The following is a 26,908-nucleotide window of genomic DNA, read 5'->3' on the forward strand; positions in this document are numbered from 1 at the left end:
GGGTGTCTCTTATATGGCCTTTATTGTGCTGAGGTACCTTCCTTTTGGACCTAATTTGGTTAGTTTTTAATCATAAAAAGATGCTGAATTTTGTGAAATGATTTTTTTGCATCTATTGAGATGATCATATGGTTTTTGTCCTTCATTCTGTCAGTTACTGATTTGCTATGTTCAGCCATCCTTGTTCATTACTGATTTGCTATGTTCAGCCATCCTTGCACACTGGGGATAAATTTCACTCGATCATGATGGATGACCTATTTAACGTGTTGTAGAATTCAGCTTGTTAGTATCTTGTTGCAAAATTTTTGTACTTATGCTCATCAAGAATATTAGCCTGTAATTTTCTTTTCTTATCGCCTTGTCTAAATTTGTTATTAGAGTATTGCTGCCCTGGTAAAAAGAGTCTGGAAGTAATCCCTCCTCCTCAATTTTTTGGAAAAGTTTGAGAAGGACTGGATTATTAGTTCTTCTTTAAACATTTAGTGAAATTCAGCAGTGAACTTGGTCCTGGGCTTCTCTTTGATGGCAGACTTTTATTACTGATTCAATCTCATTACTCATTATTGGTCTGTTCAGATTTTTTATTTCTTCATGATTCAGTCTTCATAAGTTGTATTTGTCTAGGAATTTGTTCATTTATTCTAGGTTATACAGTTTGTTGGTATATAATTGTTTATAATAGTCTCTCATGATCCTTTGTGTGTCTGTGGTTTCAGCTGTAATGTCTCCTCTTTCATTTCTTATGTTATTTGCATCTTCTTAGTCTAACTAAAGGTTTGTCACTTTTAGCTGTTCAAAAAATCTATTCTGGCCAGGCACAGTGGCTCACACCTGTAATCACAGCACTTCAGGAGGCTGAGGCAGACAGATCACCTGAGGTCACCAGTGCTCCCTCTGTTGTGATACATCTTAGGATTAGTGGTACTATTTCTATAATGACTGATCATTTGGAGTCTGTATTAGTCAAGGTTCTCCAGAGAAACAGAACCAATAGGATGTGTGTATACATCTACATATATGTACACACAGAGAAAGAATGAATATGAGATGAGGGGAGGATGAAATTTCCTTTTTTCTTTTCTTTCTTTTTTTTTTTTTTTTTTTTTTTTTGAGACAGGGTCTCACTCTGACCAACATGGTAAAACCCCGTCTCTACTAAAAATACAAAAATTAGCCAGGCATGGTGGCGGGCGCCTGTAATTCCAGCTACTCGGGAGGCTGAGGCAGGAGAATCACTTGAACCCAGGAGGCAGAGGTTGCAGTGAGCCGAGCTCGTGCCACTGCACTCCAGCCTGGGCGACAAGAGGGAAACTGTCTCAAAAAAAAAAAAGTTGCTCAGTAGAATAAAACCTTGCTCACTGGGTTCTATCTGTCCCTTAGTTAGAGATTTCCAGAGACGGGAAATAGCCCAAGAGCAGTGCAAAACTTTGTAAGTCAGAGAGCTGTACAAAGTCCAGGAAAAGGGGAAAGGAGAATAGCCATGGTACCCAAATATTTGGCCCAGATATTCCGGATGTTTCTGTGAAGGTGTTTTCTTGAATGAGAGTAACATTGCAATCAGTGGCCTCTGAAGAAAAGATCACCTTCCATAATGTGGGTAGGCCTCACCCAACCAGGCGAAGGTCAGAGGAGAACAAAGACCCACCTCCCCTGAACAAGAAGTCATTCTGCCTTTGGACTCCAAGGGCAACTCTCCCCTGAGTCTCCAGCCTGCTGGCCTATCCCATCAGATTTGAACTCGCCAAGCTTCCACAGTCATGTGAGCCAAATCCTTGAAAGTCATCTCTTGGCCAAGTGTGGTGACTTATGCCTGTAATCCCAGCACTTTCGGAGGCTGAGGCAGGAGGACTACTTGAGCCCAGGAGATCGAGACCAGCCTGGGCAACATAGTGAGACCTCATCACTACAAAAAAAATAAACAAAATTAGCTGTGTATGGTGGTGCGTGCCTGTAGTCTCAGCCACTTGGGAGGCAGAAGTAGGAGGATCACTTTGGCACAGGAGACAGAGGTTGCAGTGAGCCGAAACCACTACACTCCAGCCTGGGTGGCAGAGTGAGCCCCTGTCTCAAAAAAAAAAAAGAAAAAAAGAAATCTCTTCCTCCCCTCCTCTCTCATATTTTCTCTGTGTATACATATATGATATATACACACATCCTATTGGTTCTGTTTCTCTGGAGAACCTTGACTAACACAGACACCAAAGAAAATGATCAGTCATTATAGAAATAGTACCAGTGGTCCTAAGAGGCATCACAACAGAGGAGGCACTGGCCTAAAGCACTGGGTGGGATAGGCGCCGTGAGAGCCATTGACAAGTTTCCATTTCCGCAGATTTCTCGTGGCCCGTAGCTTTATTGCACAGCCTTTAAATGACTTTTCCTACTATAGGCTCTAAAATATTGTAAGTTCTTAAACAATAATGATGAGTAAAGAAAGGACCACAGTAAAGGAAAAGAACAGATGGCTCATGAGACGTGAAGTTTGGTAATACTTACAACAACACGAGGTGTTACCAGGAGATACACGGTGTGACGAACTATCTTATTATCTCGAACATCCCATAATCTCTCCACTTTCCGAACTACTTTATCACTCCATTGATATAATCCAAGACTGTAATTACAGAATTAAAACACAATTATTATTGAAAATTCACCATTTTAAATGTAAAAATATTTACATTTACTGTAAAAAGTCTTTATAAATATCAATATGAAATTAAAATAATTGAGAACCTCCTACGTACCAAGTCCAAGCAAAGTACTTGATAAGTATTTTCCTTTCTACATTTTTTTTTTTTTTGAGACGGAATCTCACGCTGTTGCCCAGGCTGGAGTGCAGTGGCGCGATCTCGGCTCACTGCAAGCTCCGCCTCCTGGGTTTGCGCCATTCTCCTGCCTCAGCCTCCTGAGTAGCTAGGACTACAGGCGCCCGCCACCGCGCCCGGCTAATTTTTTGTATTTTTAGTAGAGACGGGGTTTCACTGTGGTCTCGATCTCCTGACCTTGTGATCCGCCCGCCTCGGCCTCCCAAAGTGCTGGGATTACAGGCTTGAGCCACCGCGCCCGGTCCCTTTCTACATTTTTTTAAATTTAATTTTTTGGTTGGGTGCAGTGGCTCACACCGTAATCCCAGCACCTCAGCAGGCCGAGGTGGGAAGATTGCTTGAGCCCAGGAGTTTGATACCAGCCTAGGCAACACCAGAAGACCTTGTCTCTACAAAAAAATTTAAAAATTAGCTGGGCGCAGTAGTGCAGGCCTGTGGTCCCAGCTACACAGGAGGCTGAGGTCAGAGAATCACTTGAGCCCAGGAGGTTGACGGTGCAGTGAGCCATGTTCGTGTCACTGCACTCCAGATGCAAGACCTTGTCTCAAAAACAAAATAAATAAAATAAAATAAAATAATCCAGGCATGGTAGTGTATGCCTGTAGTCCCAGGTACTCACGAGGCTGAGGCAAGAGGATCACTTGAGCTCAGGAGTTCAAAGCTGCAGTGAGCTATGTTCATATGGCTACACTCCAGCCTGGGTGACAGAATGAAATCCAGTCCAAAACATTTTTTTCAATTTATTTTTTATTTTTTGTTGAGACAAGGTCTGCTATGTTGCCAAAGCTGGCCTCGAATTCCTGGCCTCAAGCCATCTTTCCACCTCAGCCGTTCAAAGCTCTGGGATTACAGGTGTGAGCCACTGGGCCTAGCCTTGATAAATATTTTCAAATTTCATCTTTTCAACAACCCTATGAGATTTTCATCACTATTCTGCAGATAAAGAGACAAAAGTTCAGGGAGATGAAGTAACTTGTTCAAGTTCACATAGCTAGCACTTGGCTAAGATGACGAATTACTTCCTTTTGACAAGCATACAGGATAAAATGAAAGCAAGTTCACAGATATCCAAGGATATAAGGAAACATAACCAACAAAATGCCATATTAATTTAGTGGGAAAGTAGAATGTATCTAATAACTGTGCTGTGAAGCTGATTATTCATTTAGAAAAAAAAAGGTTAAATCCCTTTTTCACCACATACAAAAATAAATTCCAGAAAGATATAAGCAAAAATGACAGAGTAAAAATCTCTCAAATTTCTCTCCTCTATGAAAGCAATGAGAAAACTACCCAAATTGGTGAAATCAACTTTTTAAACTTTGGAAATTAATCAAAGATTTATAGCAATGCAGAAAGCATTTATTCATGAAAAATGGACGAATCTCTGTAGAAACAGGAACAGTGCAGTGCGTTTCCATGCCCTCTCTCCAGCTTTGGGGCAGCCTTGAAAACCGACAGCCCACACTCATGGTGAAAACCAGTAACCTGACAGCCACTGTAGCAGGCAGAACAGGGTTAATTGGGAAAATGAATTTAAAAACATGCTCTAACTATACATCTACAAGAGATATAGTTTAGACTAAAGAACACAAATAGCTGGAAAGTAAAAGGATAAAAAGATATACTACATAGGCCAGGCGCAGTGGCTCACACCTGTAATCCCAACACTTTGGGAGGCAAATCGCTAGAGGTCAGGAGTATGAGACCAAACCTGGCAAACATGGTGAAATTCCATCTCTACTAAAAACACAAAAATTAGCCAGGTATGGTGGCACATGCCTATAATCCCAGCTACTCAGGAGGCTGAGGCAGGAGAATCGCTTGAACCTGGGAAGTGGAGGTTGCAGTGAGCCGAGATCACGCCGCTGCACTCCAGCCTGGGTAACAGAGTGAGACTCCGTCTCAAAAAATAATAATAAAATAAATTTAAAATAAAAATAAAAAACTAGATGAGCATGGTGGCACACTCCCGTAGTCCCAGCTACTCAGGAGGCTGAGGTGGGAAGATCACCTGAGCCTGGGAAGATCAACACTGCAGTAAGCCATGATCGTGATTGTGCCACTGCACTGAGCCGGGGCAACAGAGTGAGACCCTCCCTGCCTCAAAAAAAAAAAAAAGGTTAAATCCAGCATAAAGATATAACAATTATAAACATATATGCACCTTACAAAAGAATCCCAAAATACATAAATCAAAAAAATTTTCAAATGCATTGAAGCTATAAATGTAAATAAATCAAATAATAATGTACTGGAATAAATTTAGGAGAATATTTTCACAATCTTTTGAGGCCTTAAGCAACAAAGAAAAAAACATCTGGGTACAGTGGCACATGACTGTAGTCCAAGCTGCTTGAGAGACTGAGGCAGGAAGCTTGCCTGAGCCCAGGAGTTCGAGACCAGCCTGGGCAATATAGTGAGACTCTATCTCAAAAAAAGAAAAAAAAAAGATAAATTTAATGATAAAAAACTTAAAAACTTTTCTATACATGGCAAAAGTATGATAAATGAAGTAAAAAAATAAACAACCAGGAGAAATATTTATAATAAGCATGTAAAAGGAGTAATATCTCTAATTTATAAAGAACTTCTACAACGTGATTAGAAAGGGAAAATTAACCTAAAAGACTGGACAAGGAAAATAAATAGGCAGTGTACAAAGAGAAAATGCCAATGGCTAAAACCACACTATAGTCCTGGAAATACAACGAGATACCATCTTTTAATCCATCAAATTGGGCTTAAAAAATAAAAAAGATCTATAATATCCAATACTGATAAAGTGGTAACAAGAGCACTCATACACATCTGGTGGGAATGTGCTTTGCTATACCTTTTTTAAAAAAAAATGTAACATGGCAGTTTCTATTAAAATTTATAGTGTAAACAGATTTTAAATCGGCAATCCCAGTTTGGGAAATCTATCCTGCATACATAAAAGCACTGCTACAAAAGTAACATATTTATCTATTATAGAAAATTACAATGGACATCAATTTTTATTTTTCCCTGTAACCTAAGTCATTTTTTTTTCTGGCTTATTCCCTAGACTACTTCTACCATTTTCCCTATAAATTTCTCATTCTCAGCAAAACAACAGAAAACATAAAGACGGTTTTCTTTTCCAATACTGTTTCATAAAAATTTCAAACATAGGCCAGGTGTGGTGGCTCATGCCTGTAATCCCAGCACTTTGGGAGGCTGAGGCAGGCGAATCACCTGAGGTCAGCGGATCACCTGAGGTCAGGAGTTTGAGACCAGCCTGGCCAACATGGTGAAACCTGTCTCTACTAAAAATACAAAAGTTAACCAGGCGAGGTGGTAGGCGCCTGTAATCCAAGCTACTGGGGAGGCTGAGGCAGGAGAATGGCGTGTACCCAGGAGGCGGAGCTTGCAGTGAGCAGAGATCGCGCCACAGCATTCCAGCCTGGGCGACAGAGCAGACTTTCAAATAAAAGTCTGTCTCTTTTATTTGAGACAGACTCTGTCTCAAATAAAAAAAAAAATTCAAACATGCAAAACATTAAAAGAATTGTTTAATAAACACCCTTATAATCAATAACCAGCTCACCTAGATTCTGTAATTAACATTTTGTTGTATTTGTTATCACGTATCTGTTCATGTACCCATGCCTTAGAGAAATTATTTTTAATTCCTGTTTTTCCATGGCAAGGCAATGTTTACACATAAGCAGTGAACAAAGCCAGCCAGAAAATAAACAGCTTTGGCCGGGCGCGGTGGCTCAAGCCTGTAATTCCAGCACTTTGGGAGGCCGAGACGGGCGGATCACGAGGTCAAGAGATCGAGACCATCCTGGCCAACACGGTGAAACCCCGTCCCTACTAAAATACAAAAAACTAGCCGGGCGCGGTGGCTGTGCCTGTAGTCCCAGCTACTCGGGAGGCTGAGGCAGGAGAATGGCGTGAACCCGGGAGGCGGAGCTTGCAGTGAGCCGAGATCCGGCCACTGCGCTCCAGCCTAGGCGACAGAGGGAGACTCCGTCTCAAAAAATAAAAAATAAAATAAACAGCTTTTACCTTATTAATCACTCCAATCTCTCTTTACCATTCATACTTCAAGATTAACAGTTTCCCCAAATACAGTTAAAGCCAAATCCAATTCTTTACATCTGTAACAACTGAACGTCTTACTCCATTATCTTCATTTTTACTGGAAGGCTTCTCTTTTTTTTCCTTGAGACAGTCTTGCTCTGTCACCCAGGCTGGAGTGCAGATGCATGATCACAGCACACAGCAGCCTCAACCTCCTGAGCTCAACTGATCCTTCTATCTCAGCACCCCAAGTAGCTGGGACCACAGGCGCATGCAACCATGCCCGGCTAATTTTTGTATTTTTTTGTAGAGACAGGGTTTTGCCATGCTGCCCAGCAGGTTTTGAACTCATGGGCTCAAGCAATCAGCCCACCTTGGCCTCCCAAAGTGCTGGGATTACAGCCATGAGTCATTGTGCCTGGCTGGAAGGTATGATGCTTTTGAGGAATATCCTCAATGCAAGCAGGCACTGCAAATTATCAGCTTAAGAATGGTCCTTATGTGTGGGTATCTCTCTCCTCCTTACTTACACCATTATGTAATATTGCCTATCTCACAAGTTATGTTTTCCATAAAATGGCCTCTTATATCCTATGTTGTTTTAATATCTACAATTTCCTTAGGTTTGCCATGAAGACATTATTATTTATGGCATCTAATATGCTGTGATTCTCAGATTCTAGTCTTAGCACCCTCCTAAAAGAGGAAAGCAAGAACAACAACAACAAAAATACCTATAATTAAAAGGTGGGAGGCCGTCCGCAAATCTTGAAGTGAGAGGATTTCCATCTTTGTCATGGTAGAATGCAAACAGCCCAGCAGAGAAACCCTATAAGAAAAAGTTTAAAATGTCTTCAAGTGAAAAATGTCAAGGCTGATTACAGGCCTGAGATCAAAGGAGAGCACTGATACTAACTGGTTCATAGAAGCCCCACACTAGTGCTTCCGTAGGAATTTCTCATACGTTGGAATTGAACAACAATTTAGTGTTCCATATTTATAAATTTTAAATTCTAATTACTTGAGGTAAATATTTCTAACGAGAAATTTTCTTTTTTTTTTTTTTTGAGACGGAGTCTCGCTCTATGGCCCAGGCTGGAGTGCAGTGGCCGGATCTCGGCTCACTGCAAGCTCCGCCTCCCGGGTTCAGGCCATTCTCCTGCCTCAGCCTCCCGAGTAGCTGGGACTACAGGCGCCCGCCACCTCGCCCGGCTAGTTTTTCGTGTTTTTTAGTAGAGACGGGGTTTCACTGTATTAGCCAGGATGGTCTCGATCTCCTGACCTCGTGATCCACCCGTCTCGGCCTCCCAAAGTGCTGGGATTACAGGCTTGAGCCACCGCACCCGGCCTCTAACGAGAAATTTTCTAAAACACATTATATATTTTACATTTATATTCAGTATAAATACTATAAACATCAATTACTGTCCTATAATTATATTTCCAGGCACCATTAGAGTTTTAAAACCATAAAGAGCAGCAACTGCTGTGTTTTTAATTCCTGTCTGCTGTGTGGGTGTGTGTGTGCGTACATTATGAAATGGTTCTCAAAGTCAGTCTGCATTTTAAAGTTATTTTGGCCTTCTTATATATATAGAAGAATCCTCCCAAAGCGCTAGGATTACAGGCGAGAGCCACTGCGCCCGGCCCTTCTTCCTTTTTTGAGAAGGTATCAGCTATCAGGTGTCAATTCCGAACAAGAGCTGGACCAGAGCTGAAAAGATGGAAGCAGCACACTGAGATGCATGGCCAAGACTGACACTTGCCTACAACAGATAAATTTAATTAAAAATTACTAGGAAGATAAACATTCGTATGTGTTCAAATATACATGTAAAAAAGTATTTAGCTGACTATTTCCTTTCCTTTAATTTGAGGAAGTGGTAGTCATTACTACTGCCTCCCTATAAGGATATTCACACGGTTATCAGCAGCAGCAGCCGAAGGGCCAGGCGCAGTGGCTCACGCCTGTAATCCCAGCACTTTGGGAGGCTGAGGTGGGGGGATCACTTGAGCCCAGGAGTTCAAGACCTGCCTGGGCAACATGGCGAGACCCCATCTCTACTAAAAATACAAAAATTAGCAGGGCATGGTGGTGCGTGCCTGTGGTCCCAGCTACTCTGGAGGCTGAGGTGGGAGGATCATTTGAGCACAGGAGTTTGAGACCAGCCTGGGCAACATAGCGAGACCTTATCTCTACCACAAAAAAAAAAAAAAAAAAAAAAAAAATTAGCCGAGTGTAGTGCACATCTGCAGTCTTAGCTACTTGGGAGGCTGAGGTGGGATCACTTGAGCCCAGAAGGTTGAGGCTACAGTGGGCCATGATGGGGTCTTAAAAAACAAACAAAAAACGGTGGCAGCAGCCCAGGGCTCTGCCATATCTATATACTTTCATAGGCCTTTCAGTATCGTTAATTCTTCAATCTTAGAATTTTAAAAGAGGAAAAAGCTTTATAAATCTTTCTGTTTGTTTGTTTGATACAAGGTCTGCCTCTATCACCAGGCTGGAGTGCAGTGGCACAATCTTGGCTCACTGCAACCTCAAGCTCCCTGGGCTCAAGCCATCCTCCCACCTCAGCCTCCCAAGTAGCTGGTACCACAGGTGCACACCACCATGCCCTGCTAATTTTTGTATTTTTATTGAACATGAACCTAGGAATCTACATCATCCTAAAATGGAATATATGTATAAAAATGAGAACATACTAAGCAGAAAATCAGGGCATGAAGGAAAGAACAGTAACGGTAGAATTTACCAGGGCATGAATAACCTCATGTTTCACTGTGGACAGCATCCCAATAAACTCCTGAGGCTGGGTAGAGATCATATTTGGACACAGGTTAGCATATCCTGCTATTGGCCTGTCAAAATAGACATTGAATTTTTAAATTATATTCCAGAACAATATTTATTAACATTTACTTCTCCATCAAATACTGCTCAAGGACAGAAAAATCTTCGCAAAATATCAAATGTAATTTTGTACCTTCACTATCTTTTACTTTTAAGACATGTATCCTCTGCCCTCCTATGGCATGGCAAATCAATACCTGTTTCCACAAAAGGACACAGTTGACTATACTTTAATGTGAATTTTTGAAATATATCAATATAATACCCAAAAAAGAATGAACTGAAAGGCTCAAATTCCAACACTATTTTACTTGCAAAATCCATATTTGACTTCAGCATTTCAGTATATCTATGGGCACAGAGACAAGCAGGTAGAGAGGAAAACAGTTATCAAATGGGGCAATAAGTGAATGGTTCAAGTTGCTGAAAGTCGCTGACCCTTCTTATCTGTTTGCTATTCCCTTTCTCCTGCTCCAACACTGCCTACATTCACATAAATATTTCTACCTTCCCATCGCCTTCTTCCAAATTCTACACCCTTTAGAACCTACACACTTCTGCATCTCTCTCTGTGCCTAGAACCTGAAAGTCCAAAGGCAGACTAGGACTCAAGAGTCCAAAGTAATTCAGTTCCACCATGCGCCTCCCTGTCTTTCCAAAGCTGTGGCCAATGAACATTGCTGATGAACCCCAAGCTCAGTTCTCCTACCACTGTCTTAACATTTTACATAGAAATACCACAAAGCTCATCAAAGTATAACTGCCTATTTACAAAGTACATTTATATTATTTAAATTGTTAAATATTGTATATTTTCTTCATAGGAAATAGCAATAGACTTAGAATTAGAGAAAGTATGAATACAATTCATTTATTTAAAAATTGCCACAGTGACCTCTAAAATACAAAATGGATTTCGCTTCCAGGCTTAAAACCCTTCAGGGGCTTCCTACAGCACTTAGAAGAAAACAATCCTGTCTGCCTGTCCAAGCACCTGTCCCCCAACAGTGTCCACTGAGGGGCTCCTGAAGCAACAGGCGCACATGGCTTCTGCCTTCACGAGCTCTCCCCACATCTCTGTATTTGGCAACAGCCTATCAATGTTCAGCTAACGTTTCACTTTTTCAAAGCGGTCTTCCTTGCTCAATAGATCCACAAGGTGTTTCTCTTTTATTCTCCTCTACGTTACAACACTCTATTTATTTTCTACAAAGTATTTATCGTACTTTGAAATCACATATTTATTTGCAGGAACATTTAATACCTGTCTCCCTCTGCAATCCGTAAGTTCCATGAGGCAGGTACACATCTGTATTTTGTTTACCTCGTCTGTTGGCCACTCAAATATTCACGAAATGAATTAATGCAATATAGCAATTGTGAAGGAAGGTTTCACTTTCTTGAAAAAGAAGAACTTAAGGCCAGGCGCAGTGGCTCATGACTGTCATTCCAGCACTTTGGGAGGCCAAGGCAGGTGGATCACCAGAGGTCAGGAGTTCAAGACCAGCCTGACCAACATGGCAAAACCTTGTCTCTACTAAAAATACAAAAATTAGCCAGGCGGGTGGCGCACACCTGTAGCCTCAGCTACTCAGGGGGCTGAGGCAGGAGAATCACTTGAACTCAGGAGGCAGAGCTTGCAGTGAGCTGAGATTACGCCACTGCACACCAGCCTGGGCAACAGAGTGAGACACCGTCTCAAAAAAAAAAAAAAACCTGAAGATACTGCTTTTTCTTCTAACAAATCTAGGAGAAGTTAGTATAACTAATTCATATGTATCAAAGGACCATTGCTGAGGTGTTAAACATCCATCTATCAGTCAAAACACGAGCTGAGGCCAGGCACAGTGGCTCACACCTGTAATCCTAACACTCTGGGAGGCCGAGGCAGGCAGATCACCTGAGGTCAGGGGTTCGAGACCAGCCTGGCCAACTTAGTGAAACCCCTGTCTCTATTAAAAATACAAAAATTAGTTGGGTGCAGTGGCACACACTTATAGTCCTAAATACTTGGGAAGCTGAGGCAGGAGAATCACTTGAACCCAGAAGGCAGAGGTTGCAGTGGGCCAAGATCCTGCCATTGCACTCCAGCCTGGGTGACAGAGCAAGACTCTGTCACAAAAAAAAAAAAAAAAAAAAAAAAAAAAAAAGACTAGCTGACTCCCTTTGAAGTCAGCTAATCTCAAATCTAATCTCACCTAGATTTGAGAATGTTACATACAACCTATTCTGAGACATATGGCAATTCCTGCTGCCTTTAATTGACTTGTCTGGTATGTGACAGGCAATCTTCTGCATATATAACTTTTCGTTTCAAAGCTGAGCTGCTTCATAGGAAAGTTTTTGAAATCTTTTGTAAATAAAGAGAACTCTGAATTTCTAAGTGATATTTAGCTAAGTGAATTACATATAACAAATGATACGACAATTAGATGAATAGTCATTATTAACACCTTTCTTAACAGTTTTAGCACATAGGTCCTAAAATTAAAGTTCAAATTGTTTCCTTAGAGTGGCAGTCACCTGCAAAGAAAATTCTCTTGACAGTGGACTTACCATTATTATTATTATTATTATTATTATTATTATTATTGTTTTTTGGACACAGGGTCTGGCTCTGTGGCCCAGGCTGGAGTACAGTGGCACAATCACAGCTCTCTGCAGCCTCTGCCTCCCAGGCTTACGCAATCCTCCCATCTCAGCCTCCTGAGTAGCTGGGACTACAGGCGCACGCCACCACGCCTGGCTAATTTTTGTGTGTTTTGTAGAGACAGAGTTTCACCATGTTGCCCAGACTGGTCTCAAACTCCTGAGCTCAAGTGATCCACCCGCCTCAGCCTCGCAAAGAGCTGGGATTACAGGTGTGAGCCACTGTGCCCGGCCATTTTGTTTTTTCTTTTTTGTGGGGGACAAGGTTTCGCTCTGTTGCCCAGGCTGGAGTGCAGTGGCATGATCACAGCTCACTGAGCCTCAACCTCTCAGGCTCAAGCAATCCTCCCACCTCAGTCTCCTGATAGCTGGGACCACAGGTGTGTGCCTCCATGCCTGGCCAATTTTATTTTTTGTCAAGATGAGGTCTCACTATGCTGCCCAAGCTGGTCTCAAACTCCTGGGCTGAAGTGATCCTCCCATCTCAGCCTCCCAAAGACCTGGGATTCCAGGTGTTAGCCACCGTACTTGGCTCACTTGACAGTAGACTTTTTCTTTGGAATTTTGGCAAAAACAACAGGCTCAAAATGGAAGAGGAACCGCAGGGAGAAAAGTCAAACGAAGTGCTTCACTTTTCTTTCACTTTGACTAAAAACTTGGGTTATCCCATTAATAACAGTCTAATCACGGCCTCCTAACCACACTCCAAATCCAGGCAGCATGCTATTCCTGTCTACCAGAGGCAATCTGGCAAATCCAAGATTCCTGTAATCTTAACACTAAAAACAGTTTGCTTTAAAAGTTCCCACATTCGATCTTGGAAACTCAGTCCCAGAGGAAAGTTACCTGTCCATGTCTGCTTCCTAAAAACAGTTTGCTTTAAAAGTTCCCACATTCGATCTTGGAAACTCAGTCCCAGAGGAAAGTTACCTGTCCATGTCTGCTTCCTAAAAACAGTTTGCTTTAAAAGTTCCCACATTCGATCTTGGAAACTCAGTCCCAGAGGAAAGTTACCTGTCCATGTCTGCTTCCTAAAAACAGTTTGCTTTAAAAGTTCCCACATTCGATCTTGGAAACTCAGTCCCAGAGGAAAGTTACCTGTCCATGTCTGCTTCCTAAAAACAGTTTGCTTTAAAAGTTCCCACATTCGATCTTGGAAACTCAGTCCCAGAGGAAAGTTACCTGTCCATGTCTGCTTCCTAAAAACAGTTTGCTTTAAAAGTTCCCACATTCGATCTTGGAAACTCAGTCCCAGAGGAAAGTTACCTGTCCATGTCTGCTTCCTAAAAACAGTTTGCTTTAAAAGTTCCCACATTCGATCTTGGAAACTCAGCCCCAGAGGAAAGTTACCTGTCCATGTCTGCTTCCTAAAAACAGTTTGCTTTAAAAGTTCCCACATTCGATCTTGGAAACTCAGCCCCAGAGGAAAGTTACCTGTCCATGTCTGCTTCCTAAAAACAGTTTGCTTTAAAAGTTCCCACATTCGATCTTGGAAACTCAGCCCCAGAGGAAAGTTACCTGTCCATGTCTGCTTCCTAAAAACAGTTTGCTTTAAAAGTTCCCACATTCGATCTTGGAAACTCAGTCCCAGAGGAAAGTTACCTGTCCATGTCTGCTTCCTAAAAACAGTTTGCTTTAAAAGTTCCCACATTCGATCTTGGAAACTCAGTCCCAGAGGAAAGTTACCTGTCCATGTCTGCTTCCTAAAAACAGTTTGCTTTAAAAGTTCCCACATTCGATCTTGGAAACTCAGTCCCAGAGGAAAGTTACCTGTCCATGTCTGCTTCCTAAAAACAGTTTGCTTTAAAAGTTCCCACATTCGATCTTGGAAACTCAGCCCCAGAGGAAAGTTACCTGTCCATGTCTGCTTCCTAAAAACAGTTTGCTTTAAAAGTTCCCACATTCGATCTTGGAAACTCAGCCCCAGAGGAAAGTTACCTGTCCATGTCTGCTTCCTAAAAACAGTTTGCTTTAAAAGTTCCCACATTCGATCTTGGAAACTCAGCCCCAGAGGAAAGTTACCTGTCCATGTCTGCTTCCTAAAAACAGTTTGCTTTAAAAGTTCCCACATTCGATCTTGGAAACTCAGTCCCAGAGGAAAGTTACCTGTCCATGTCTGCTTCCTAAAAACAGTTTGCTTTAAAAGTTCCCACATTCGATCTCGGAAACTCAGTCCCAGAGGAAAGTTACCTGTCCATGTCTGCTTCCTAAAAACAGTTTGCTTTAAAAGCTCCCACATTCGATCTCGGAAACTCAGTCCCAGAGGAAAGTTACCTGTCCATGTCTGCTTCCTAAAAACAGTTTGCTTTAAAAGTTCCCACATTCGATCTCGGAAACTCAGCCCCAGAGGAAAGTTACCTGTCCATGTCTGCTTCCTAAAAACAGTTTGCTTTAAAAGTTCCCACATTCGATCTTGGAAACTCAGCCCCAGAGGAAAGTTACCTGTCCATGTCTGCTTCCTAAAAACAGTTTGCTTTAAAAGTTCCCACATTCGATCTCGGAAACTCAGTCCCAGAGGAAAGTTACCTGTCCATGTCTGCTTCCTAAAAACAGTTTGCTTTAAAAGTTCCCACATTCGATCTTGGAAACTCAGTCCCAGAGGAAAGTTACCTGTCCATGTCTGCTTCCTAAAAACAGTTTGCTTTAAAAGTTCCCACATTCGATCTTGGAAACTCAGTCCCAGAGGAAAGTTACCTGTCCATGTCTGCTTCCTGCTGACAATAGGCTGCATAAGAGATGATGTTTTCTTGGCTGCACCTCTCGGTGGCCAGAGCACCAACGTAAAGAACAAAGTCTGCGTCTGAGATGCCTTCTTGGTCTGGCACACCCACTGCTCGGTGAGGCCACTTACCACCGCGGTAGACCCTGCATTGCTGCACCCACGGGGGACACCAGAAAGCCAGAACAGACACAAAGTTAGATGTAGTGGCATTTAATCTCACAGTAAAATCTACACTATAAACACAGTACAATTTAATCTTTATTATCCCTAAACTTTTATCAAAATCCATACCTCCCTGTCCACTCAATACTTAGCTCTAATTCTGAATTTATTTTACTGAAATGTCCACTTTACATAAAATGATCATAAACCTATAACTTCAATTAAATAATTGGTATTGACAAAGGAAGGCCAACCAAACAGGATGCTGAAAAGACAGAAATATAAAAGGTTTTAAAACTCTGAAACTAGATGAAGGGATTTCCCTAAAAGAAACTTTTTTTTTTTTTGCAACTTTCTTTGAATCTATAATTAATTCTAAACTAAATGGTAAAAAAAAATTTATCTAATAGAAATATATTTCCTATTATAATATAATTCACATCTTGTTAAAAATTCAAATAATATAGGGTAGGAGTCATCTCCCCTTGTTTCTAATCTTCCAAGCAAATCTTTTATTATTAAAAACATTTTCTTTTTGAGGCAGAGTCACTCTGTCACTCAGGCTGGAGTGTAGTGACGTGATCTCGGCTCGGCTCCTGCCTCAGCATCCCAAGTAGCTGGGATTACAGGCGCCCACCACCATGCCCAGCTAATTTTTATATTTTTAGTAGAGACAGGGTTTCACCATGTTGGCCAGGCTGGTCTCGAACTCCTGAACTTGTGATCTGCCTGTCTCGGCCTCCCAAAGTGCTGAGATTACAGGCGTGAGCCACCGTGTCCGGCCTAAAATATTTCTTAAATATATATAGACGGGGTCTCACTATATTGACCAGGCTGGTCTCGAACTCCTGGCCTCAAGCAATCCTCCCATCTTGGCCTCCCAAAGCGCAGGGATTAAGGGATTACAGGCATGAGTCATGGCGCCCTGCCCAGCAAATCTTATTTGCCTCTGCAATGGTCACTTTTTTGAAAGCTACTTCTATCAAAATTCCCAAGTAATCATAATCTCCAAATTAGAAACAGAAAAATCAGTAAATTATTATTTTAAGGTGTAAGCAATGCTTGTAGAGAGAGGAAAAAAAACAACAAATTCTCATTTCATTTAATAGAAAATACACATTGTTTATTCTTCCTTCTCTAACACATGCATTTATGATTTTTAAAATCAATTACTTTAGGGAGTGGGAGCTAAGGAAATGCTGGTCAAAGAATACATGTTTATAGTTAGAAGGAATAAGTTCAAGAGATCTATTGTAAAGCACAGTGACTATGGTTAATGACAATATTGCTGTATTCCTATTTATTTGTTTAGTTTACTTTAGTTTCGTTTTGTTTTGAGCCGGAGTCGAAGTCTTGCTCTGTCGCCCAGGCTGGAGTGCAGTGGTGTGACCTGGGCTCACTGCAACCTCCGCCTCCTGGGTTCAAGCTTCTCCTGCCTCAGCCTCCTGAGGAACTGGGTTTTCAGGCGCCGCCACCACGTCCGGCTACTTTTTGTATTTTTAGTAGAGAGAGGGTTTCGCCATGTTGGCCAGGCTGGTCTCGAACTCCTGACCTCAGGTGATCCGCCCGCCTCAGCCCCCTCAGTGCTGGGATTACAGGTGGGAGCCATTGTGCCCGACCTTCTAGTTTTTTTTTTTTAAGCAATAGCTTAGCTTAGGCATAGTCTGAGATATTCTTATTTATCTATTTATTTTTGAGACAGGGTCTCACTCTGTCACCCAGGTTGGAGTACAGTGAGAAGATCACAGCTCATTGCAACCTCCACATCCCCAGCTCAGGCAATCCTCCCACCACAGCCTCCCAAGTAGCTGGGACTACAGGTGCACGCCACCACTCCTGGCTAACTTTTTATATTTTTTGTAGAGACAGGGTTTCACCATGTTGCCAAGGCTGGTCTTAAACTCCTGGAGTGAAGTAATCTGCCTGCCTCGGCCTCCCAAAGTACTAGGACTACAGGTGTAAGTTACTGTGCCCAGCCTAAATTTTTTATTTTTTTGATATAAGTAATATATGTTCAATATGAGAAATCAGAACATCACAAAAATCTCCAGAACTTACAAAAGAAAAACACTTTCCCCAACAATCTCTTAAAGAAACGATTAACATTTTTATATGTATCCAGATTTAACATGTGTATACTTCCAGATTGCTTGATAATTTTTTATTGTCTGTGTTTCTATACTTTCAAATAAAATGGACTAACTGTGCATACTGATTTGCAACCTTTTTTTTTCATGTAAGAGCTTAAATATCTTTCCAAGTCAGTACATAGAGATCTCCTTCACTTTTTAACAACTGCAAAGTATTCCACTACATGGTTATACCACACCCTAATAGGCAAAACTAATACCCTAAATAGGCATATTTATAGTTTTGCAAAGAACACCTTTAAACATATATTACATAGCCATTAGTATTTTATGGAATAAACTTCTAGGTTGGCTTGAAGCATACATATTTTTTATCTTAAGAGATGTCAGACTGTCCTTAAAAAACTGAGGTATATGCCTTGCTAAAAGATATTCTGGAAGACAAGACAACGTTCTAAGCTAAACTGACTCAGCAGACCAAGATAAATGGGGCAGGGAGGTCTCTGGGGAGCAGTGAAGAAAGAAAATACCATTCAACTCACTTGAAAGCTAATGAAAGAATAAAATCAGCACATCTGTGATTACTTTTTGTAGACCAAGGAAGCTACTAGACTTTGAACTTGAATCTGTAAAAATTTTGGGACACTCACAAATTCAAAATCTCAAGTGTAAAAGTGCTGCCAAGAGCAGGGCGAAATACCTGGAGATGTTCCTCTGGAACAACAACAGGGCCGCATCTCGTGTGCGCGGCGCACTCCCCGGTGCAGTACCTGTGAGGGTCGTTTTCCTTCCGGAGGTATTGGTTTGTTGCACATTGTCTTCAGTTCATTTGTACATCAAAGTTTAAAGACAAAAAAGAGAATATTTTATAGCAGTTAAAAACATGGTAATCAACTGGTAGCTGCTATATTACTTCATTAATAATGTTACTATTTTAGTTAGGAAAGTAGTTAAGAAAGAATTCGGGTTCTATAGGAAATCCTCTTGATTTGTGTTTTTAAACACCCAAATACTTCATAAAGCCAACACTGTATACACATGAACGAGGGGAAAAGGTGATCTGGAGAACAGAGGACAACTACACCCAGAAAAAATGCAGTAGACCATCTCACAATGAAAGGTCAGGGAAAGAATGATTATCCAGCAGGCACTTTTTAAATTCTTTTTAAATACCTTGCAGTTTGGTCTCTAAGAACAAGCATAATAAAGTTATAGTATAAGTTTCATACCTTGTCATATTCATAGATAGGGAGAGGCAGAGTACTAAATGGCTGAAGAAAACCATCTGTGTTGAATGTGGCATACCTGCTAAGTAAGATGGTGCCCGCAGGTCGACGGACCTGAAAAGTCTTCTCTAAATAAGAAATAGCTTGTGGGAAAAGCTTGTTCTAAATAAAAGTTAAAAAAAGAAACAGAATTATAAGGAAGATATAAATTATATTTTAAACAAGCAAATACAGCATATTAATGAAAAAAGCCTTATAATTCTGGAATACAGATACTAGTCAAGGTTGTATGGTAAGGTGTAGGAAGAGAGGAAGCCTAGGAGGAAAAGAATTTCCCCCGTTTTCTAGTTCAGCTTGGGAAAACAGCACCAGGCAGAAATTTCTTTCCCTAGTCCCACTTAAATAGAAAGCCAGAAAACATTTATCTCAACTGTTTTTAATTTTTAATTAAATATTAACTTCCTTCAATACTACACCTTTAACAAAACTGCAATATATCTCAACTATTAATCTAGATTACTATGAATGATGGACTGACTTAGATGATTCCAACAGTAAGATAGTTTATGTAAAGAAAATCTTACCTTTCATTAAACTCACCAATTTCTGTGGCCCATGGTGAGCTGGCTTTGTGTGTGTGCATGTGTGTGTGCCTGTGTGCGTGCGTGTATATGCGTGGGTGTGTGCGTGTGTGTGCGTGTGTGTGTGCACGTTTGTGTGTGTGCGCGCGTGTGCATGTGTCTGCACGCATGTTTGCGTGTGTGTGCGTGCATGTGCATGTGCATGCGTGCATGTGCGTGCGTGCGTGCGTGCCTGTGTGCATGTGTGTATGTGTGTGGGTGTGTGTGTCTCCATACGGTTAAAAATCTGATGTGGTTATCAAGTCAATCAATTCTCAGGAAAATAAACATTTCCACCAAAAGAACAGTGTTCTCAATGTGTTTCAAAAATTGTCTTTTTCACCCTATTCTCTGCATGATTTGCTCCCCAAAAACTTGAGAAAGCAAGCAAAAAAACGAGACTGATTAATTTAATGCCAAATACCAACAAAGTTTTCATGAGTGCATCACAAAGACACCTTTTGTGAAATGATAAACACTTTCACTACCAACACCTTTTATTCAGTCACAAGAGTCACGTATATATTTTTCTTTACCGAAGTAGAATTTGCATACAATAAAATTTTAAGTGTCCAATTCAAGTTACGAGTATTTATTACATACCTTTACAAGATTTTTTTTCTCAGGGAGCAACCTGAAAATAATGACATAAAAACATAAGAATTACCTCTCAGAGGCGTAGCACATGTAATCAAGAAACAACCACAAAAATGGGCAACCAGCAGGCCTTGGGGCTGCTCTGCCTATGGAGTAGCCATTCTTTTATTACTTTACTTTTCTAATAACCTTGCTTTCATTTTACTGTATGGATTTGCTTCTAATTCTTTCTCGTGAGAGATCCGAGAACCCTCTCCTGGAGTCTGAAGCGGACCTCTTTCCCCTAACACTAGTACTTATTGAAGAGTACCTTCCAGGTCTGTTACTGTCCACGTCCAAGTAGATCCACATTTGTTCTGTTTAAATTATTCATGATTTACCAGGAAAGGGAGATGGTCAAAGAAAATTATTCATAATGTATAGGCTTTAATCATATCCCATATTTTCATATTTTCAGACTAAAATGCATTTTCAGCTTAATTCTGAAGCTACACTAGTCCTTTTTAAGTTTTATCTATGAATTTTTAAAACTTCAGGTAACAGATGAAAATACATTTAACATTTAGATTAATAATGAAAAAGACAATAAAATGGTGTACTTACTCTTCAACACTTTTATCATAAACAGTCTTGATTCTTAAATGCTCATCAACATCTCTCTTGACCACATGATTTGCCTTAAGATGAACTTTATTTATAACCTGAAAAAAGGGAACAGATTTGAAAACTTTTTAAGACATAGAGATTAACCCATTGCGATCCAAACTTAAAATTAATGAACTAAATTTCAAGTGTAACACCCAGAGAAAAAGTTCCCTGGCCCATATTCCACCGTTTCAGCATTCTTGAACCTCAAAGATCTCCCAAACAAGCACTACCATTTGGAAGGTAAGTACCATAAATTCAAGTCACATGACTAAATCATTATGGATACAGTAGTTGCCAAAAAGTTTTTAGAGTTCTCTGTCACTTATTTGTAGTTTCTTATATAAATTCTAGTTTTGCCAAATTGAGTCTCGAGAAAATGACAGGAAGAGACCAAAAGTATCTTCAATTACTTTAAAAGAGGACAAAAATTTATTTATGAAAGAATTTTTCATTTTGAATTTTTTCTCCAGTTCTCATTTACCATTTACACGATTTTTTCAGGGATGAATAAAAGAAGACAAGAAAGGTCTCCACAGTATCAACGCTTTATGAAACTCTTGATGTACGAAAGAAAAAATTGTGTTAGCTTAACTAAAAGTAAGCTATATACTATCTCATTCATATAATTCCAGCAATGGACAACCACATTTTCATTTTTATACTATTTCTGCAGATTTATACAGGAAAATAAAATTTTATATTTTGTAAAAAACAACTATATGTTTGATCTATTAACATAATATAGTGACAGTCATAGATTTTCACAATACTTATTGCCTGCTCTGCTACAATGGCCTGACACCCTACCTCCAGTCTTTTACTCATTCTATTCCAACCTGTCTCCAGGTAACAGATTATTTTATGGCCCTTAAAAAACCATCAGAGGCCGGGTACGGTGGCTCACGCCTATAATTCCAGCACTTTGGGACTTTGGGAGTCCAAGGCAGGCAGATCACAAGATCAAGAGATCAAGACCATTCTGGCTAACGTGGTGAAACCCCGTCTCTATTAAAAATACAAAAACATTAGCCAGGCGTGGTGACGCGTGCTTGTAGTTGCAGCTACTTGGGAGGCTGAGGCAGGAGAATTGCTAGAACCCGGGAGGTGGAGCTTGCAGTGAGCTGAGATCGCGCCATTGCACTCCAGCCTGGGCGGCAGAGCAATACTCCGTCTCAAAAAAAAAAAAAAAAAAAAAAAATCAGAAATGTCTGAGCACAGCAAATGGATATGGTACATTTTAGGAACCCATTGCATGAGTAACCTCCCTGCAGATAACACATTACAAAGTCCAGACAAAATATACTGTCTGACAGTATTTGGGGGAGGGAGAAAGACAGGTAGAATCTGGAAGAAACTACCCTTGGAATACAGGAATTATATCTCTGAGATGTGCAAGTCTAACTTTTGTTTGAGAGCACTACCCAATCTGTGCCTCCTGGAGTGGCAGGAGGTCACAGCTTCACTGGCTTGAGGAGCTACAGCAAAATGTTCAGAACTTGTATCACCAGAAAATTAGAAGTTAGAGATGAAATCTTGCAAGAGAAGAAGCCACAGAAGGTACCCCAAAATCTGCATATGAAACCCAGTCAAATATTTGACTGACCACCAAATTCCCTGGCTGACAATGAAATTACATATGTATGAGATAAAACCTAGCAAAGAATAAATGTTGCCAACAACAGGAGATAGACTTTGGAATTTTGAACACAGTTAAGTTAAACGCCAGCTACAAAAAAAAAAAAAAAAAAATTCTTCAGAGAAATACAACAGAATCCAGAGACTTTACAATGTATTATCTATGGTGTTCATTATTTAATAAAAAAATCAGCAGCAATGAGAACAAAATGAAAATGAGATCCACAATGGGGGAAAAAGCAGGGAATAGAAACAGACCCTAAGATGACCTGAATTTAAACAATTACTTTAATGCAGCTTAAATGTGTTCAGGAATTTCAAAGAAAACATATACATAATGAGTAAGCAGACAGTGAACCTCAGAAGAGAAACTATGAAAAGAACCAAAGAAAAAAGAACCAAATGGAAATTCTAGAGCTTAAAAGTATAACAACTAAAATGAAAAATTCATTGAGGCCAGGCATAGTGGCTCACGCCTGTAATCCCAGCACTTTGGGAGGCCAAGGTGGGTGGCTCACTTGAGTTCAGGAGTTCCAGACCAGCCTGCCCAACAGGGTGAGACCCTGTCCCTACTAAAAATACAAAAATTAGCCAGGTATTGTGGTGCACACCTGCAATCCCAGCACTCAGGAGGCTGAGGCATGAGAATTGCTTGAACCCAGGAGAGGGAGGTTGTAGTGAGCCAAGACTACACCATCACCCTACAGGCTGAGCGACAGAGCGAGACTCTTGTCTCAAAAAAAAATTTTTTTCACTAGAAAGAATTAAAAGAAGATTGGAGACGGCAGAAGCATCAGTGAACTTGAAGATAGATCTAGATATTATCCAATCCAAAGAAGAGAAATGAAAAAGACAAAACAAACAAACAAACAAACAAAAACATAGCCTCAGAGAATGGATACCAAGCAGTCTAGCAGATATGTCATTAGAGTCCTACAAGGACAGGAGAAATTAGGAGATGGAGTATATATTTGAAAAAAATAACAGCTAAAAAAATTCAAATTTGGTGAAAGACATCAACTTATAGATCCAAGAAGTTCACTAAACCTCAAGCAGGATGAAAAACAAACAAGCTGGGTACAGTGGTTCACGACTGTAATCCCAGCTACTCGGGAAGCTGAGGCATGAGAATCACTTGAACCCAGAAGGCGGACATTTTAGTGAGCCAGGATCGTGCCACTGCACTCCAGCCTGGGGAACAGAGTGAGACTCTGTCCCCCAAAACAAACAAACAACACCCAGGTGCATAATGGGCAAACTTGTGACATCTAAAAATAAAGATAAAATATTGAAAGCCATGAGAGAAAAACAACACATTTGATATGGTTTGGCTCTGCATCCCCAGCCAAATTTCATCTTGAATTGTAAACCCATGTGTCAAGGGAAGGAGGTGACTGGATCGTGGGGGTGTTTCCCATGCTGTTCTCACGATAGTGAGTGAGTTCTCACAAGATCTGATGGTTTTATAAGCCTCTGGCATTTCCCCTGCTTGCACTTCTCTCTCCTGCCACCATGTAAAGAAGGTCCTTGCTTCTCCTTCACCTTCCGCCATGATTGTAAGTTTCCTGAGGCCTCCCATGTGGAATTGTAAACCTCTTTCCTTTATAAACTACCCAGTCTCAGGTAGTATCTTTATAGCAGTGTGAAAACAAATTAATACAACATTATATATAGGAAGGAAAGAGAAGTACGAATGGCACCAACTTTCTATCAAGAACAATAAAGAACAGAAGACAATGAAATAAACAGTAAAGGGCTAAAAAAAAGAAATTCAACACAGAAGTCTATATCCAATGAAACTACCCTTCAAAAATGAAGAGGAAACAAAGACATTTCAGATAAATCTGAGAAAATTCATCACCAGCAGACCTACACTACAGGAAATGTTAAAGGAAGTTCTTCGTGGGAATGGCAATAACACTAAAGGGTAACTTGCTTCTGTAGGAAGGAATAAAAACTACTGGAAATGGTAAATATGTGAATAGATATAAAAGACTATTGTGCAGAAAAGTCAACATAGCAGGTCAGAGATTGCTCTCTGTAGGAATGCCTGCTTGCAAGGTTGACCTTTTGCTGGCACCTGGAAGTGTAAACACTTCCCTACACTGATCTAAAACTTCACTAGGTTATAAGGATGGCTCTTCGTGTCTAAACTATTTGCAGAAACAATATGGTTTATGCTGAACATTTACTTGCTTCTAGAGTCTGAAATTTCAGTGGCTGAAATTTTGTCTACATGACCAGCCTCCAATAAAAACCCTGAACTCTAAGAATCAGGTAATCTTCTCTAGTAGACCACACTTTGTGCACGCTGTCACAACTCACTGCTGAAGGAATTAAGCAGGTCCTGAGTGAGTCTACTAGGAGAGGACTCTTGGAAGTTTCTGCCTAATTTCCTCTAGTCATTGTCCCATGATCCTCTTCCCTTTGCTGATTTTACTTTATATGCTTTCAGCGTAATAAATCTCAGTTGTGAGTATGACTACAAGCTGAGTCTAGTGAGGCCACCTAGCAATCACCAAACCTGGAGTGGTCTTGGGAACCCTCAATACAATTATACACACTTCTTTTCTTCTTTTAATTTCTTTGGAGGCAAATAAATATTTAAAGCAAAAATTGTAAAATTTTTAATTGTGAAGTTTATTTTTTATTTTTTAAATTTATTTATTTTGGGTTTTTTTTGAGACAGTCTCTCTCTGTCATCCAGGCTGGAGTGCAGTGGCGCAATCTCGGCTCACTGCAACCTCCACCTCCTGGGTTCAAGCAATTCTCCTGCCTCAGCCTCCTGAGTAGCTGGGATTACAGGCACCTGCTACCATGCCCAGCTAATTTTTGTACTTTTGTAATTTTAGTAGAGACAGGGTTTCACCATGTTGGCCAGGCTGCTCTTGAATTCCTGACCTCAGGTGATCACCAGCCTCAGCCTCCCAAAGTACTGGGATTACAGGCATGAGCCACCGTGCTGGCCTAATTGTGAGATTTATAATATATAAAGAAGTAATATATTAATATATTATATTTACAATATTATATTACAACAACAGCAAAATGAATAAAATTATGCTATGGAAAGTTTCCTATATTTAACATGACTAAGTAGATATCATAAGTACACTACATACATTGTAATCACTGGAGCAAACACTCAATATTTTGTATTATACATTCTGCTCAAGTGCGTGTGGGACATTCACCTAGTTAGATCATATTTTGGGCCATAAAACAAACTTTAAGACATAAAAGAACTGGTAAAAAGGATGTTCTCTATCAATAACAAAATTCAACTATAATGCAATTTCAGAACAAAATCTGGGAAATCCCCAAATATTTCTGAAAAATCAAACAACAAACTTCTAAATAACCCTTAGTTGGGAGAGAAAATTACAAGGGAGATTAGAAAATAGTTACGACTAAATGAAAATAAAATTACAACAAGTTAATATTTGTGGGATACAGCTAAAGTAGTATGTATTTAGAGGAAACTGATAGCTTTAAATGTTTATTTTAGAAAAAAGATCTCAAATTCATGATCTAAGGTTCCACCTTAGGATAATAAGAAAAAAAAATTAAACTCAAAGAAAGCACTAAGGCTGGCATGGTGGCTCATTCCTATAATCCCAGTATTTTGGGAGGCTAAGATGAGAGGATTGCTTGATCTCAGGAGTTCAAGGCTGTAGTGAGCAGTGATCATGCCATTGCACTTCAACCTAGGCGACACAGTGAGATCCTATCTCAAAAAAAAAAAAAAAAAAAAGACAGAGAGAATATAAACTATCAATGTCAGAAACTACACAGAAGATATCACTACAGACTTTCCAGCCATTTAGAGATGATCATAAAGGAATGTTATGAAAAACTTCATGTCCATAAATTTGACAACTTAAAATGAAATTCTTTGAGAGACATAACTTAATAAAACACTGTCAAGAAGAAATAAATAACCTGAATAGTCCAATACCAAAGTATATGAGTTCATAGTTTATGACTTTCAAAAAAGAAAATTCCAGACTGAGATGGCTTAATTAGTGAATTCTACTAAACACTTAAGGAAGAAGCAACATTGATTCTACAGAAACTCTTCCTGAAAATAGAAGAAAATGAGACATGTCCCAAGTCATGCTATGAGACCAGCATTATCCTGATACCAAACCTGTGTTGCGGGAAGTCAGGGACCCCAAATGGAGGCATCAGCTGGAGCCATAGCAGAGGAACATAAATTGTGAGTATTTCATTTTAATATGGACACATGCCAGTTCCCAAAATTAATACTTTTATAATTTCTTACACCTGTCTTTACTGCAATCTCTGAACATAAATTATGAAAATTTCATGGACATTTATCAGTTCCCAAATAATACTCTTATAATTTCTTTTTTCTGAGATGGAGTCTCACTCTGTCGTACAGGTTAGAGTGCAATGGCATGATCTCAGCTCACTGCAAGCTCCACCTCCTGGGTTTACACCATTCTCCTGCCTCAGCCTCCCGAGTAGCTGGGACTATAGGCACCCGCCACCACACCCAGCTATTTTTTTTTTTTTTTTGTATTTTTAGTAGAGACGGGGTTTCACCGTGTTAGCCAGGATGGTTTTGGTCTCCTGACCTTGTGATCTGCCCGCCTCAGCCTCCTAAACTGCTAGGATTACAGGCGTGAGCCATCACCCCAGCCTACTCTTATAACTTCTTATGCCTGTCTTACTTTAATCTCTTAATCCTGTTATCTTCATAAGCTGAGGATATATGTCACCTCAGGACCACTGTGATAATTGTATCTAACTGTATAAATTGATTGTAAAACATGTGTTTTTGAACAATATGAA

General features: G+C 40.2%; 1 protein-coding gene and 1 pseudogene across 2 annotated transcripts in view; both read right to left on the minus strand.

Moving 5' to 3' along the window:
• LOC135969467 (large ribosomal subunit protein eL33 pseudogene) overlaps nt 1-26,908 on the minus strand; it is a 110,418-nt pseudogene that overhangs the window by 66,402 nt on the left and 17,108 nt on the right.
• LMLN (leishmanolysin like peptidase) overlaps nt 1-26,908 on the minus strand; it is a 73,213-nt gene that overhangs the window by 38,205 nt on the left and 8,100 nt on the right. For both annotated transcript variants that reach the window (XM_065539337.2, XM_074030501.1), the window contains 8 exons: nt 20,411-20,508; nt 19,814-19,844; nt 18,670-18,752; nt 18,065-18,182; nt 15,085-15,263; nt 9,644-9,749; nt 7,622-7,716; nt 2,500-2,617 (listed from right to left, as the gene is read on the minus strand). In XM_065539337.2, the coding sequence (XP_065395409.1) occupies nt 2,500-2,617; nt 7,622-7,716; nt 9,644-9,749; nt 15,085-15,263; nt 18,065-18,182; nt 18,670-18,752; nt 19,814-19,844; nt 20,411-20,508 (828 nt within the window). The remainder of the gene's footprint in view (nt 1-2,499; nt 2,618-7,621; nt 7,717-9,643; nt 9,750-15,084; nt 15,264-18,064; nt 18,183-18,669; nt 18,753-19,813; nt 19,845-20,410; nt 20,509-26,908) is intronic.

The sequence above is a fragment of the Macaca fascicularis genome, chromosome 2, assembly GCF_037993035.2.
Source record: "Macaca fascicularis isolate 582-1 chromosome 2, T2T-MFA8v1.1".
In the NCBI taxonomy this organism is placed as follows: domain Eukaryota; kingdom Metazoa; phylum Chordata; class Mammalia; order Primates; family Cercopithecidae; genus Macaca; species Macaca fascicularis.